This window comes from Marmota marmota, unplaced genomic scaffold (genome assembly GCF_001458135.2).
Source record: "Marmota marmota marmota unplaced genomic scaffold, marMar, whole genome shotgun sequence".
NCBI lineage: Eukaryota > Metazoa > Chordata > Mammalia > Rodentia > Sciuridae > Marmota > Marmota marmota.
In genome coordinates this window covers 55,570,935-55,588,026 of record NW_026000174.1, presented here as the reverse complement: position 1 = coordinate 55,588,026, position 17,092 = coordinate 55,570,935, and the positions used below count along the sequence as shown (strand labels likewise).

Here is a 17,092-nt window from a genome sequence, read left to right as displayed (position 1 = left end):
TGAGGCGGCTGTGGGGCGCGCTGCTGGTTGGCGCCCTGCTCTGTGCACACGGTAAGCTGTGTCGCCGCGCCCGCTCTGACCGGCCCATAGGGAAAGTTTGTCCCTGGGTCGGGCAGCTGCAGGACTCACCTCCCGGGAGCCCAAGGGCGCAGGCTGGGGCCTGAAACCCCTCGCGCTCACTCCAAGAAGTGGCCCTGAAATTGCATGCTGGGGATGGAACCAGGAGCTCCCCCAGCTCCTCAAGTGCGAGAGCGGACAGTGGTGGGGGAGCTCCCCCGGGCTCCGGTCTGGGCCGGGTGGGATAAGACCGGAGGCGCTCGCTTGCCTTCTTAGCTGCTCTTTAAAGAGCTGGGGGGCTGCTTCCCTTTCAGGTTAAGACAGGGTCTCTGTGTCCTTGGTGCGAATGAATGTGTGCAAAGAAAGGGAGGCGGGGAGGGCGGTCGCTAAACCCATAAATTGTAAATAGCTCTCCTCCCAGGGGCTGAGGGTCTCGTGTGGGTTGCGGAGAGGGGCCTCGGTGGGATCTAAGTACTTGAGCACCGGGAATTCCTCTACTCGGGAACAAATCCCCCAGACCCGGCTCTCACCGAGGGTCTTCGGGCATTGCTTGCTTGCAGCATCTCCCCTTAGTGGTGTTTTGGGTTCCCTCTCCTGGCTGCGGCCAATCAGCTTCCTGCCCCGGATCCTCCCCAGGGGAGGGGTGGGGGGAGAGGATTGGAAAAGGGGCTGAGGAGGAACTTTGGGAAGGAACTGCTGGAAGACTCCCGCAGAATCCGTCCTGGCTGGGGCAGGGGGCAGGAGGCAGGGAGCGGGTGTTGCTGAACCTCAGAAGGCAGCAGCCTCTCGGCCCGCGCGGTGGGGCCTCGGCCTCAGGGGAGCTGGGCGGATGGGATCAGGACTGCTGCTTATCTGCTCCTTATTAATAACGTGTTCGGTGCCCGTTCGCAACTGTTGGAGTGTGATTAGGACTCCAGTGGAATCTGCTTCTTCGCCGCCGCTTACGACCATGGTGCACCCCGTGATAGAGCAGCTGCCTCTAAGTTTGTGCCCAAAGATCAAAGAACTTTGATCTCTGAGCCCCAGCTCATTCACCCACCGCTCTTCAGTGCGGGGGAGATCCGAATCTTCTAGTTCTCCTAGCTGCCCGGATGAGGGGGTGGGGTTCAGAACCCAGGGGTCTGCAGACTGTGGCCTTGCACCGCTTCTTTCTTTAAGGTAGAGGAGCCCGTGTGCAAACTGTGCAGATTTCGGAACTTGCCTGGCAGGGCGTGGAGATGTCTGGGCACTTGCTTTAAAGATTGTTTTATGTCCGGAATCCAAAACGGAGTTCTCGTGCCTATTATTTAAACTATCCGTGAGTTTTCAGTGGCTTTTTCCAATCCTCTCTAGCGCCGATTGAGCCCTTTCTGAGAAGTGGTAGCCTGGCCGACCCACGTTCCTCTTAGCTCTGCGCTCTCCCCCTCCCGGGCTCTCTCCTAGAAGGTTATTTGTAGCCTCTTCGGCGTGTCGGGACAGCAGCCCTACTGGGGTAGGAATGTAGCTGTTCTTCCCACCACATGGGCCCCTTAAAGGGACAGCTATACTTTTTGGGGGGTTTCCCCCTTCGGGCTGCAAGGAAAGGGGATGGAACTTTCCTCCCGGCCCCCTGGAGGAAGTTTTGAAAAAGATCAAGGGAAATGGTTAGGCACTAGGACAAAAAAAAAAAAAAAAAAAAAAAAAAAAAAAAAAAAAAAAAAAAAAAAAANGGGGGGGGGGAGGGGGGGGGGGTGCGGTAAAACGGATACCAACAAAGCCAGAGAGGAGATTGTCGCCTTCTGCCCAAGGGAATGGGGAGCTGGAAGGTTCCCTGGCTGAGACGGGCCAAGAGAATTTTACTGCTCCAGAGCTGTCAAAATTGCACACACTGCATCCAAATAGAGGATAGGGGTAGAGAAAAATGTATATTTAATGTTTTACAGAAAAAAGGGTGATAGGTTTCCCGATCACTGGTTTGGGTTCCTTTTTAAGTGGGAGAAAAGATACAATAGACATTTCTAAGTCTAGGGATTTTCTGTGCACATAGGGTAAGCAGAGGCAGGGAGATTTACATTTTTGCTGGGCCTGAACCCTTCTGGGAGCCTGTAGGAGACCAGATTCTCAGTGAGACTGAGCAGTTGCAGAGCCTAGAACCAGCACAATCAAAACTATAGCCATGAGGATCCCTGACACTAAATCCCAGGATCTCAGGGACACGGTAGTCCCGGAAATGTAGTAATGGATCAGTTAGGCAGACCTGACCTCACCTAGAAGTGAACTCAGGACTCTAAAATTTTAGGTGCTTATTTGGAATCTGCTAGTCCTTTGGGTTTTTCCTAGAGTCTCTAGGTTTGAGTTCAGCCTACATAACACTCCGCCCTTAAAGATTTTGGAAGGAAATTTGATGGCTGGGAATAGCTATGGCTATTTTCATCCTGAGGGTTGTGACTATATGAAGAGTGGAAACTGTTTGTCCCGGCGGTTTCTTCTAGGTAAACGAAAAGTTGAGTATTCTGCCATGAGCTTTTGGATAAAAATTTGCTTCTGAGGATGAGTGCAAAAGAGTTGACCAGAGACTGGTCTCCTTTCCATCTGTCTATTGTCTTGGTTGTCATGGTACTGGAGTCACCTTGTCCCCTGATCTCTTGGACTTGTGAAAGATGCTTGGCTTGTCACTGATTTTGGATTTCCTCTTCTGTCCCCTGTTGGATATCAGATAACATCTTTGGGACTGGCCCATGGTATTAAGAATGACAGCTGCAAGGGAACCAAGTCTGGCCATGTCTGTTACAGAGTACACTGGGCATGTTCATCTTCCTGGCCAGCACAGAACACAGGCGGTCACAGAGGACAGGGTGTTTTACAGCTCTTTGCTCAGTCTACTGATTAACTGCTAGTCTTGATCCCTGAGAAGAAGGAAAATGGGAAGGATTATTTAAGTTGCTGCTTCTTTAAAGAAAAAAAAAATCAATACTGAGAGGTTCTTGAATGGGAACAGAATAATTTCAGGGATTACTTTAAGAAATAGTCTTGTCTCTCTTGTGACTGGTCATATCTCATAATTACGGGACCGTCCCAGGCTGTGTCGGTCAGCAATGGTCTCTCTACATTCCTTGATGCAGCTTAGCCACAAGTTTTGTCCCCAGTTGCCTGGGCATAGGGCGTCTAGGTCCCAGGCTTTGTCTGAGTTGCCATCTCATCTTCAGCAGCCAAAGCCTTTCTCTTTTCAGCCTAGTGGGAGTCAGTGTCCCAGGGGTGACTAGGTGCTGACTGGTTGTCTGGCAGAGCCTGAGTTTGGCCCTATAAATAGCTCTGATGACTGCCCTGTGCTTGTTGCTGTCCCTCCAACTTAGAGCTGGCAACGTCAGGCTCTTTCTCCCTAGTACACTCAGGAGCATTCCCCAACCTGGGCCTTGTACCCATTCATTTGTTCATTCATTCAGCAGACATATTTGCCAAGTCCTAATCTCATCACTGTGTACATAGCTCAGTAATTAAGAAGCACAGGCAGACCTGGGTTTGAATTTTGGCTTTTGGTACTTCTTGGTGATCCTGAGCAAAACAGTCTCACTGAACATTAGGATTCTTATCTGCAAATGAGGGTGAGGTGGGGAGAGTGGAATAGTAGTCAATTTTCACTTAAGAAGGCATGAGTTAATAGTATGTTCAAACAATTCAGCACAACTACTGTGTTGTTGTAGAACTTGATAAATGTCAGCTGATAGCAAAGTTGCCTTGTGGATCAGAGATGGTTCTTGACTTTGGAATATTGGAGCTCAGTAAATAAATAATTATAATAATTATACTACAGTGTCATGTGCTAAAGTGGAGGCTTGGTCCCTCTTCATTTCACTTTTTTTTCCCCTTTTCTCTTTGAAAGATCTTGCCTTTGCTCCCCGAGCTTTGCCCCCTTGAAACTCTAATGAAACCTAAGTATATTTCCTACCTGTTTACACTTCCGGAAAAAGAGGTCTGTTAAGCTATAATGTGAGTCTAGGGGAGCCTGTTCTGCGTTAGTTCTCTCAAGAGAGGTGCAGGCGATGGAATTTTTCTTTGAGAACTTCCCTGTTGAGTGGTCAGCAATGCAGCCTAGCAACCTCTCACCCTAAGATCGCTGTGACCCAGGGTGAGAGATGCTGCGAGAGGTCTCTTGTAGCTGGAACAGTTTAGAATTCCGAGCTCTCCCTCCCACTGGTCTAGGGAGAGAGTCAAGCCCCAGAGCTCATAAGGTGGTAATTGCCCCAATTTGGGGGCTGGGCTGTTGGGAGCCTGCTTCCCCCATAACGACCGTCTTCAATCCAAAATTCTGTCAATGTGCAGTGATAATTGATACAGACCTCCAGCTCTGGACTCCTCCACCCCAAGTTTGACCCCACATTGTCTTTGTTTCTTCTTTTTAAGTTGGTGTCAGTAATGCGATGTTTCTGGGAGCTGTGGAAAGTTGACTGTAACCCAGAGCAGCCATTTAAAAGAACGGATTCTCTACCTTCCAGACGGTCCTTTGAATATTTTCTGTTCTGCATTTTCGATTTAGCAAGAGCAAACACCCTACGTGCCCTTGGGCACCTCTTACGCCCATTGGAGCAGGCTTCTTTCTTTCAGTGCACACAGGCATTCCCATTCCTGCTCACAGATGAGTGCTCCCTGACGCCCTGCTCCCCCATTATTCAGGTGACAGTGAGGAGGGGAGGAGTGCTGCCTGAGACCCAGCTGGGGAAAGCCTGGCTGGGACTTGCTGCAAGCCCTGACTTAGCCTGTAGGAGCTCTCCCTCACCTCTGTGCAGAGCCCAGGATCGGAGCAGCAGCCAAGCCGGAAACAAAAGACTGGGAGCAAACCTCCCATCTGGCCGGGAGGCAGCGACACAAAGGTGCTGCTGCATAATTTATCACCGGAGGTTTGTACAGCCAGGAAGCTCCTGACTTCAGGCAGTGCCTTTTAGAGAGAGAGGGACCCTCCCCCTGTCTGGGTATAGGGCCAGGCAGGTACAGAGTAGGGTACTGGAAGAGACACCCGATTAGCACGTGGAATGAAGAGGCTGTGGGTATCTCCAGTGATCTCTCTCTGTCAAGTCTCTGGGCGGGGCAGAGGTGGAATTGTGGCAAGGGTTCCCTTTCCATGACCCCAGCCTGGGGAGCTTGCCTGCCACCACCTTGGGAGCATGCATGAGAATGAGAGACAGTGTCTCTGTTGGGTTGACTACCGCCTTCTAGAAACCAAATGGAAGTGCCAGTTTGTAATATCCATAAGCCTAACAAATAAGAAAGGGGAGCTCCCTCTTCCTCTTTCCACCCTCCCCTCCCCAAGCAGTTTGAACAAGTTTCAACTATATAGGCTCAGAGAAACAGTAAAACCCAATAGCTCTAAAAGGTGTGTCCCTCAAATGAGAATTTTCTGCTCCTATGGGAATGATCTCTGGTGACCATTTTTGCACCATAGACTGGGACATGTAGTCTAAAAAAAATACAAATGTTCTGCCGGGTGGTGGTGCACACCTGTAATTCCGGCAGCTACAGGAGGCTGAGGCAGGAGGATTGTGAATTAAAAGCCAGCCCCAGGGGCTGGGGTTGTGATTCAGTGGTGGAGCGATTGCCTAGTGCACTGGGTTGATCCCCAGCACCATATTAAAAAAAAAAAAACAACTAAATAAACAAATCCAGCCTCAGCAAAAAGCAAGGCACTAAGCAACTCAGTGAGACCCTGTCTCTAAATAAAATACAAAATAGAGCTGGGGATGTGGCTCAGTGGTTGAGTGCCCCTGAGTTCAATCCCTGGTACTTCCCACCCGCCGGCCCCGCCAAAATGTAATGTTCTTCTAGGGAAGTTAACATTTTTAAGAGCTTTGCTGTGTCCCTGGCATTGTGTATATTGTCACATTTATTCTTCACTTATAAGGCAGGCACTATTAGGTTCCTGGCTTAGAGATGAGGGACTGAGGCTCAGAGAAGTTTGATGTCACATAGCCACTGAGTGACTACATCAGGATTTGAGCCCAGGGTCTAAGCTAGGAACTTCCCCAACCTATACCTCATCTTAGATCAGAGTATTTGATACCCAGCCTGGCCCAGAAGATCTAGGTTGGAAAGATCTACCCCTCAGCTTAACCTTTTTTGTATTTTCAGTCATTTTCTTAGGGAATCCCAATGCATTCAGAATTCTTTAGGCTTTAAAAATCTCTTAGAAAATGTGGTCTGTCACTCCCCAAAGCCCTTTGTTACTGGGTGGACCTCATTTTGACATGTAGGGGAAAGGAAAGCACAATTTTGAGCAGGCTTCACAGAGCACAGCCATGTTCAAATCATGTTGGATTTGTGAAATCTGTTGACAGCTTCTGGGGAGGCTAAGTAGAATTTTGAGAACCTGTATAGAGACAGCCTAGGATTATAGCTATATGACTGGGTTGAGAAAGAGAGTACATCCAGATGAAGACAGTGCGGTTAGGGATCACAGTCACAACAACAATAATAGCTGCTTACTGTTAACTTCATGCATTATCTCGTTTGAACCTCTTAGCCACCTTATAAAATTAATAGCATTACGACTCCCATTTTACAGAAGAGGAAACAAATCCATTTCTGAATTCGGTATTCCTTACTTGCATCCTAGGAATTAGTTGGTAATAAGTTAGGCCAGGATAAAGGATACCCTGTGCCTCAAGCTCCTCCCGAGAGAGACAGTAAAGCAGGAGCCTTGCCTCTTCCTGGGTCATTTCTGTCACCACCTCAACCCATGGAGGTGGCACCACTGTTTGATACACAGTAAGCTACTCAGCAGGTATTGTAACCATCTCAAGCTCAGAAGAGCAGGTCTTAGTAATGGATTGGTTCCATAAGACAGTTCTGGGGTTAGTCAAATCTGTGATAGTAATAGTAAGGGCTATTATTTCTTTTTAATTTTATTTTAACTAATTAACTTATTATTATTTGTCATTCTGGGGATCAGACCCAGAACCTCTCAGCTGTTAGGCAAGTGTTTTACCACTGAGCTATCCCCTCCCCAGTCCTATTTTAATTTTTTTTTTTTTAAAGAGACAGTGTTACCCAGGTTGGCCCTAAACCTGGATTCAAGGGCTCCTCCTACCTCAGTCTCCTGAGTTGCTAGGACTACAGGCACCTGCCACTGTGCCCATCTTATTTTTATTCTTTCTTTCTTTATTTTGGTGCTGGGAATCCAACCCAGGTCCTCCAGCATGCTAACTAAGCATGCGCTCTACCACTGAGCTCTACCCCACATCCCCAGATTTATCATTTATGGACAACCAGTATATGCCAAGCCTGATGCCAAGTGCTTCTTATCAAGTACTTTAATTCTCACAGCATCCATATGCGGTAGGGGCTCTTTTTGCCCCAGTTTTCCTGCTGAGAAACTGAGATATGAAATTACTGCCCAGGGTCAGATAAGTAGGAACTAGCAGAGCCAGGATTTGCACCTTGTGCCGTATGCTTCTTGGGGTCCTAACATTATGCACTTCTGCCTTATCACTTTGCAGGCTGGCCATTAAGAGCTTCCTTTCTGTGTTTAAGAGAGGGATGAGTTTTCTAGGACCAGTAATCATGTGTCTGATGCGACCCTTTTGAGAGGGCCCACTAAGGAACCAAGTAAACCTGTCTTCTAGGGATCAGAGGAATAAAATGGACCAAGAGACAGAAACAAGTACAACCATGGCATGTCCATTTCACGGCCAGATAATGCAGCGAGTAAAGGAACTCTTATAGGAAGAGGGTATAAGCTTCACAGGATAGGACTAGGAGAAGATTCTAGTTCTCTTGAGTCCTGGTTAGGTAGGAAATGACTACTTTTTTTGTGTGGGGGGGTGGGTACCGGAGATTGAACCCTCAGTGGGACTCAACCACTGAGCCACATCCCCAGGCCTGGAAATGACTACATTTATTTTTTATATTCTGGGCCTCTCTCTTCCTTTGACACTATCTCTCACAAGACTCTAGAGGAAAGTGTTGTTCATTCATTCACTGAAATAACAAACTTTTATTGGTCATCTAATACATACTAAGCATTGACTTATGCACTGGGAGTACAAACACTAAGCTATCACACTATTCCAACTGCCAAGAAGCTGAGTCTACAAGTAAACAACATAAAGTGCTCCGATCAGGGGCTTCCCACTCAACCTGGGCCAAGTGGGTCCAGGTGGGGAGTGTCAGGGAAGGTTTTGCTTTTTGGCCTCCTGCTGCCAACTGCTTACCTTTTTTTTCTGGGGGGGGGGCAGGGGTATAGGTACTAATGTTCCCTGGGCAAACTCCCCTCAGACAGTGGCTCTGTACGGGTCTCTTCAGACATCCGTATCTCTTAGATCTTTTAGATGAAAATAAGGTCATCCTCATGTGGCTGCTTGCTGTCACTCCTTTAATTTTATCATTTTTGTCTTGCTATGTGGTGTCTCCTTCCGGGAAAGATGTCACCAAGTAGGCTGCCCAAGGAGCTGAAATCATTGACCTGGATGTACTTTAGAGAAATTTCAAATAAGTTATTCTCATTTCCTAAGGTTGATAACTTTTCCATGGCTGCCAGTGGACAGGAAGAGAGGGGTCTTTAGCAGGACGGAAGAAAGCATGCTCTTAGGACTGCTGCTTCCTGCCCTTGCCATTGTAATCCTGGTCCCTCCACACCCCGTAGCCAGAATCCTCCACAACACTCACTGGGCACTCCTTAAGCCTTCTTATCTCTGGTTCAACTTGAAAAAGCTGCTTTGCAGCTGTGTGTAGTAGTCACTGTCCTCAGTGTGCCTCCACGTGACAGGTGTGGCCCACCTTTAACTGAGTGTTCCATGGCATGATAGAGACACTTGACTGTGCATTGGTGTCACCTGCAAAGTTTATTAAAAGTCTGCATTCTGAGGTCACACTGAAAGAATACTGGAATGCTGGTTTAAGAGTCAGAGCAGGGCTGTTGGCCTAGTTCTACTTATGTCATTACCAATCTTGGCCAAAGCCAGTGACTTTTCCTGGTTTTGTTTGTTTGTGCTGGGGACCAAAACCAGAGCCTTGAACATGCTTCCTAAGCTCTCTACCTCTGAGCTACACCCTCAGCTCCACCTTATCTATCAAATGGGCACTACAGTAACTACTCAAAGTTACTATGATGATTAAAAGAGAATGCAAGTGTTCACACCAAAGTAGCTCACCAACTCTAAAGAGAAACTGCAAAGTGTAATTATTTGTTGTCAGAAGTCCCTGCTCCTTCCTGGACCCACATAACACCGAAGTGCTGGTTCAAAAGGGATGGGGCTCCAGATTTTTCCCAGCTTTACTACTTTACCTTAGGGCAAAGGAAATTGGTCTTTACCTTAGCAGTAACCAGAAGGAGAGGTCACTGTTTGAGACCCATTAATTCACTACAGATTTGCTACTAGGGGATATATGAGGGAGAGGAACCCAGAAGTTGTACTTTCCCCTTTTGACCTTTGAAGATTCTCATAATGGCAATATCACTTATTGGGAGGCAGTATAATCTCCTTCCTGGGGGTAAGTGCTGGCCCCAACCCTTAATATCCCTATGACCTATCTACAAACTCAACCTTTCTGCTTCTTGTCCTTTGCTATAAAGTGGTGATAATAATAATCATGCCATCTCCAGGGGTTGTGGAGACCATTCAGTGATGTAGCAGATGAAAAGCACTTAGAGATGTACTTGGACAGCACCTAGTAAATATTAAGCAAACAATGGTTTTATTATTATGAAGCTTTTGCTGTGTGAAAGCCTTGTGCTAAGCAGTTTACATGGGATTATTTAACTAGAGTTTTCCCCAACCCTTTGAAGTAAAATTGTTCTTCTACCCATTTTATGGGTGAGTGAACTGAGTCTTGGAGATATTGACTAATTTGTTTAAATATGTAGAATTAGTGGTGCTATCATGTTACATTGAGTCTAATAATATACTCAATGGGTATTTCCCTTCTCTAATTCAAAAGAAAGCATTGAGAAATTGCTAAGGTGACTGGGCTGAGGAAGATGAGATGTAAATAGTGAGGTTTTGGTTAACCTCTTAAGAAGATCCAGTGAGCAGTTAACATATATCCCAAACATTAATGACTTGATCAGAGATCAGGAACCCTTTTTCTTGTTGGATTGCATTAGGAGAAGGGCTACTGCCAAGCCCCTGGGGGCCAGGGAGCTTGCAATGTGGCTGGCAAACAGCTTTCAAGGGCAGAAGCAGAGCTGACTATTCTAATTCAATACTTCTTAACACGGAGGCTGCCTTTGCCATCCACAGCCATTTGTTCCCTTTCTTCACTCTCCAGTCTTTTACCTAAAAAGGGTTAAAAGCTGCCCTTTCAGATCACAGCCAGGACTTGACTGAAAAGGCAGAATTCCACCTCTGGGCATCCCAGAAGGGCAGCAGTTGTCCAAAAAAGCTGGCCTTTTGGCGTCTAATGTGTCTGCTTCCTGTATGAATGCCCAAGTCGGGGGCTCCCGGCTGCTGGCTGCCTGACCTTCACCACAGCGCTGACTTCAGATGTTGCTCTGACATGCAGGAAGTCATGACTCTCAGCCACCTGCAACTAACTCGATGCCCACCCGATGGAATGCTTTGTTCTTGAAATCTGCCGGGAAATCAGGACTTCTGTTATCACTCAGCCAGAGGTGGGGGTGGGGCCCTCAGGCGCAGGAGCTGAGACTCCCCTGCCCTCTGCACTTCTCCCTGGCATGCACACCAGGATGCTGCCCGTCCTCCCGTCCCGGTCCTGGTACTTGGAGTCTTAAAATCGAGGCCTTTGGAGAATATGCTGGCCTCGTATCCCACACACCCAGTCTCCGCTGTTTGAGCATCTTCAGTGTTCTTCCATCTTCATTTTCTTGACAATCCTGGTGGCACTGGGTTTTGTTTTGTTTTTATTATTATTATTTTTTTATTTTTTGTACAAATAAGGACATTGAGGCTTAAGGAGCTAAGTGACTTGCACAAGCCATCCAACTAATCGATGGAACCCAGTTCTGTCTGCTGGGATCCAGTGTTTTCCCCTCTGTCCCCTCTTCCTTCCTGTTCTTGTTACCCCTTTTATCCCCTCTGGTGTGTCCTCATTCCCTGCTGTGTTGGCTAGCAGTGTTTCTTAACCTCTGTTGACATTTGGGACCAGATAATTGGGGAGCAGGGGCTGTCCTGTGCACTGGAGAATGCTTGGCAGTATCCCTGACTTCTGCCTACTAAATGCCAGTAGCATCACCCTCATGACAACCAAAATGTCTCTGTGCATTGCCAAATATCCCCTGAGGGGCAGAATCATCCCTAGCTGAGACCCACTGATGAAGCCTTAAACCTCTTCACCAGGCCTCCCTATCAAGGGGATCTCTGTGTCAGAGCCTCATTGCATGAAGTTATTCTTTGCTGTTTAATCCAGCCATGGTTCCTTAAAGGGGGCCTGTACTGCAATGAGCCAGTGTTCCTCAGGCTCTGAATGAGAGAAGCTTTACCTCTCTTCTCAGCGCTCAGAACAGTCCAGAAAGCATGGGGCTGGGGCAGCTGAGTCTTCGATGCTTCCCTGGGGAAGAATCCTCTGGCCTGCACTTGCAGAGAGAGCCAGAGAGACGGGAGCTCTGGGCTTGCAATGAGGCCCTCTTGTGAGGTGTGGGGAGATTCTGCACTCCCAGATGGACTCCCTTGCCTTCTGCAGGAAATCCTTCATCTTTTCTAAGACAGCTGGTTCCCTTAGTATGAGGAGGGGGAGGGCCACACCTCAGTTGAGAATCTGGTAGAAATCTGTGGTCCCTTACCCCAGAAACGTACATTTTGCCGATAGCTTTAGAGGTTCATAGGTGTCAAAGGTTGTCCGTCTGTATGTCCATCCATCCATCCATCAATTTGTTCATTCATCCATCTCAGATTAGGAGTGTGTGCCTTGTGCTCACACTTACCCTGGGGGTTGAAGTGGAGAGAGATGGGTCCAGGACTCTCTCCTAGCTTTTGGAGGGCTTGGTAGTTTACCCTTTCATTCTGGGTCTTAATCCCTAGGTCAGGCCAAGTAATTGTTATGGGGAGTGAGGGTGAGCATCAAGAAAGTGAAGCTGGGTCAGGTGAAGAGTAAGGAGAGGAGTGGCGATTGGGAGCTGACTCCTTCCCAGTTCCAGCCCAGCCTGAGGGCAGGGCCTAGTCAAGGGGAGGAAGAGGAGAAGAAAGCTAGGGGGAGAGATGAGCAAGGAGTCTGGCCCCCTCCTTCCCCAGCTGCAAGCAGCCCAGCCAGCGGGCTAGATGAATGCTGGGAGGGGGGAAGTGACCCTGGCAGAACCCTTTGTTCCAGCTGAGGCTGGAGCAGGGGCACTGAGCCATTCACACGCCATCCCAGGGCATCCTGCTGGGCACGCTGGGGAGGGGGCACAGCAGCCGGTCATGGGACTTGGCCAGGCAGATAGCTTGATGCTCAATAGGGAAACCCAGCTGCGTGCTGCTGAGGCTGGGGGAGGGGCTGTGTCTGCCGGCCTTCCTCTAGGCCATGGCCCTGATTGGGTTGAGTTACTCTGCCCTGAGGTGGCCAGGTCTTCTCTGCCTCAGTCCCCTCTTCTCTTGGTCACCCTCCTCAAAACTAAGGTCTGACCACCTGCGCCTGGCACCTGCTGGACTCCTTAGCTAGAGTTACTGGTGTGGGGATTTCTCTGCTGCTTGAAAGAACCTTTACAATCTGCCAGGCATGAGGGTTTTTTCTTTTGCTAAAGAGAATATCTATTTCCATAAATACTTTCTGAGGATCCAGTTTAACAGTTGCCTATCAATATGAGCAAAAGAATTCCCCCCAAATTCTGCAGTGCCTTGATAATGTGGGTCCCAGTCATAACTGACAGACTGCTTCCCAAAGTCACCTTTCACTGGATGATCCTGGGAGGGCACGTCTTTTGAACTTATGGGGATCTGTTTCTTCCAGAGGTATTGATTTAGTAACTTTGTAGAGGGAAATTGTCACTTTAAACAACTAAAATATGACTATTAAAAGGAAAGACCTTAAATGCCTTGAAGATGATAAAAGGATAGCCCTCATCTTTACTTGGTCTCACTAAAAACTCTCCTTTGCCTTTCCTACTGGAAGTGTTCTAGAAGAATTGGATACCGGGGTCAAAGGGCAGTGGGGCTCTTCAGTCCATGAGCCCTGCCCATTTCAGGCCATCTCCAGGTTGCTGCAGGCTCTCAGTGCGAGCCATTGGAATTCTCACTGAAGCCAAGTTGTTTTAGGATTGCTTTTCTGTAGCATAATTTTGGAGTGCTCTTAAAATTTTGAGTCTTTAAATTATACCCACTGGGAAGTGAAGGTTACGCTATAATCACTTCACATGTATCCTTCAGTAGGTTCTGCTTAATTTTTATTTCATTTTTGAGAGTTGAATGCCAGACTTTCCTTTAGAAGTGTCCAGTGTCCCGTGAAAGCAGACTCCCCATGCCTTCCATGACTTCTGTTAGGTGCAGAAATATCTCCTGCCACTGACTGGGAACCTGCTTGAGCACAGGATGCTGACTGCCTCCCTGGGCTGGCTGAGGGTTTCATGTGGGTTCTTTTGGTCATGGAGATGATCATTTGACCTTGTGTGACTGTTGGGCATGGTTGTGTTTCCTGTTTCAGTCTGTTCTAGTTCCTTACACCTGATTATCCCCCATAATGAGTCTTAGCAGACACCAGATTCATTTAGAAGCCATGTGTGCGTGTTGATACCAGCTGCTGCATTTAATTTTTAACCTGGGCTCACACTGCATTGTATTTTTATGATCTTACACGAAGAGACTCTGTACTATGAGTAAAATTTACTCTCTCATAATGTGTGACTGTGGGTCTGTGTTAAAATGTCATCTATATTCATGCAAAAAATGACTGGGAATGTTTGCTTTCTTTACCCAAACTTAGTGAGCTTTGCTTTCAGATAATCTTTTGTTCAAATAGATTCAAGTCAATCCTACGATGGAGTAGTTATTACAATAAATGTAATGAATATGTCTACTAACAACAAAAAAAGAGCAAGTTCTGACCGTGGGACTGGCCGGCTGCTTCCTGCTCCCTCTGTGACTTCTTTAACCTAATGAGGCGCCACTATTTAAACTCCACTATTATTCTCACCCTCCCTGGTCAGCGTGCCAGGGTCTATTCTTGGATAGAGGCAAAAGCATTCATAATCTAGTTTTGAAGAGGCATATAGAGACCTATCAACTTCACCTGTCTGTTCTCAGCCTTGCTTTTTCCAAGAACGTCAACCTCTAGGTAGCACCATTTGTCTCTGGGCCTCTGGAGGTGCTGTGCGAAAAAGCCCTGTCATGGACCTGGTCACCTGGGCTGTCTGTGAGCCCCAAACCAGAGGGTGTCTTTTGGACCATTTAACCCCTGGATGGGGGTGGGAGGCACAATCAGATCCTTTGCATCTCCTTTGCAGTGTCACCGTGGCTCCCTGGGTGATAGTGACCAGCCATAGGCTTTGAAGAGCAGGCACCGAGTCCCCCTCTTTCTCCTCTGCCCAGGTCTGGCCAGCAGCCCTGAATGTGCTTGTGGTAGAAGCCACTTTACCTGTGCAGTGAGTGCCCTAGGCGAGTGCACCTGCATTCCTGCCCAGTGGCAATGTGATGGAGACAATGACTGTGGGGACCACAGCGATGAGGATGGATGTAGTAAGTACTGCCCTTCTGTGGTTGGAGGTGGTGGAAAAGGGACCTGGGAGTGGGACCAAGGACAAGGCTGACGAGTGTTCAATGCATCTACTGCTTTGGACCAGGAGAGGTAGACTCTTGCTAGAGTGACAGGTATCGACCGAGCAGACGTTTCTTCACAATATATATGCCTCCAGTTGTCCCATATTTGGGTAGTTCATGCCTATATGCTCAATAAAACAAACCTGAAACCAGTATACAAGAAAATGTTCTTGAAACCATAAGTAGTCTCTTTAAATAGATCTCACTATATTTATATGATTTGTATATGTGTTCTGCAAATTTGTGCATTTAAAAATTTATGTACTGGGCTGGGGTTTTGGCTCAGTGGTAGAGTACTTGTCTAGCATGTGGGAGGCACTGGGTTCAATTCTCAGCACTGCATATAAGTAAATGAATAAAACAAAGGTCCATCAACATCTAAAACAATATTTTTTTAAAAAGGTACACGTTATACATGGATGTGGGTTATTTCCACGTTTCTTGTTCTGGTGCTCTGTATAGTCACACCTTTTTAAAAATAACATTATAAGAAATCTTATCCTCTATTTAAATTTCCCTTTTCCCCTGGCATAGTAACATATGGACGATGGCCAGGGTGTCCTGTCTTGGATATATAAAAATATCACTGCTAAGCCAGTTTTCTGGGTTCAGGAATAAAATCTCTGACCTGCAGCCTCTATGTCTGGGGGTGGCTAATTGGCCTAATGAGAATGAGCCTACAACCTAGACATCATTAACCCTAGCCATTTTAGCTAATTGTGGTAATGATAAATGCTTCACTTTCATAGAGCACTTTCATATACATTATCTCAAAAGACCTCTATGAGCTGGGTGTAATTATCCCCATTGTACCGTCGAAGAAACTACAGCTCAGAGAAGGTAAATGACCTGCTCAGTGTTATAAATAATGAGCTCTAGAACTGGAAATTGAGCCCAGATGTGTCAATCATCATTTCATAAGGGTAAAAGACTTGCCATGTTTTTCTTGCTGCTTTCTTAGTGGCTTTGAGTTCTCTGGGTTCTTCTGCTTCTACCCTGTGGGTCTCTCATCATGCTACTCTGTCTTCCCAGCTGCTTCGCTTCCCCATCAGTTAGAGGCAGGCGTGGGAGTCCACAGGGCATGGCTACAGGACAGGGGATTTGGAACAAGGGTATTGGGAAAGGATTTCTGGCTCATTTTAGCCTGCCTGCCTGACTCACTTTTCCATTCTTCTGGGACTCAGTGCTGCCCACCTGTTCCCCTTTGGATTTCCACTGTGACAATGGCAAGTGCATCCGCCGCTCCTGGGTGTGCGATGGGGACAATGACTGTGAGGATGACTCGGATGAACAGGACTGTCGTGAGTGTTGGAGGGGACCAGACTCCACCGGGCTCTGTTGGGAAAGGATTTTTAATCAGAAAACGATGCCCCAGGCCCACATGAACTCTTGGGTTTTCAGCAGTTTGTCCCGTCCTTTGACCTCCTTCTCTTGGTCAGATAAGCCCCTGAGAGGCCGGCCACCTCCTCCTGAGCCCCAGGGGCAGCCCCAGGCACCTCACCCCACTGCCTGCAGCCTGACTGCTCTGTGTCCACAGCCCCCCGAGAGTGTGAGGAGGATGAGTTCCCCTGCCAGAATGGCTACTGTATCCGGAGCCTGTGGCACTGCGATGGTGACAATGACTGTGGTGACAACAGCGATGAGCAGTGTGGTGAGTGGTGGGCTCTCTAGGGAAGCAGGCAGGGTTGGGGGGCTGGAGAGGAGTCTGACCGAGGGAGGAGATAGCAGCAAAGGCCCCAATACTGCTGCAGGGATCTTGGAGGAATGCAGGAGGAGGGAAGAGTCCAGGCTCCCAGGAATCGTGGCCCAGGAACCTGAGGCCAGGCTCTCCTGGCCTTGATGTCCTCCGGAGTCTGCACTGAATCTGTGGGTTCTTCCAGGGGCTTCATCAGACACCCTCCTCTAGGGCCAGCGAGATTTGGGGGTCAGGGAGGATGGTAAGAGGGGTGCCTGTGGGACTCTGTCTGTTGGCATGACCGTCCCCTTGCATTCCCCAGACATGCGCAAGTGCTCCGACAAGGAATTCCGCTGCAGTGACGGGAGCTGCATCGCCGAGCACTGGTACTGTGATGGTGACACGGATTGCAAAGATGGCTCGGACGAGGAAAGCTGTCGTGAGTGGCCCCAGACTTAAGGCCACTGGGCTGGGCCAGGGAGAAGGCTCCATCCCCGGGTCTCAGGGCAGGCCGAGGAGTGCGCTGCAGTGGGCAGGTGGGGGATGCTCAGGAATCAGCTCCTGGGCTTACCTGGGGAGGTGCAGATGTGCCAGGTGGTCCACCTGAATATGGCAGTCTGCCAGGGTCATCCCAAATGAACCCCGGTCGTATCTCACTCAGGAAGTCACTCTGCCTGAGCACCTTGCCCTTTGAGGGGTAGGGATCCTTCTCATCCATGAGAGCCTGAGT

At 48.2% G+C, this 17,092-nt stretch overlaps 1 protein-coding gene across 1 annotated transcript in view; it reads left to right on the top strand.

The window, feature by feature from the left end:
• Lrp4 (LDL receptor related protein 4) overlaps nt 1-17,092 on the top strand; it is a 52,063-nt gene continuing 34,971 nt past the window's right edge. The window contains exons 1-5 of the mRNA XM_048788721.1: nt 1-51; nt 14,460-14,606; nt 15,872-15,988; nt 16,225-16,338; nt 16,685-16,801. Of these exons, the coding sequence (XP_048644678.1) occupies nt 14,606; nt 15,872-15,988; nt 16,225-16,338; nt 16,685-16,801 (349 nt within the window). The 5' untranslated portion in view covers nt 1-51; nt 14,460-14,605. The remainder of the gene's footprint in view (nt 52-14,459; nt 14,607-15,871; nt 15,989-16,224; nt 16,339-16,684; nt 16,802-17,092) is intronic.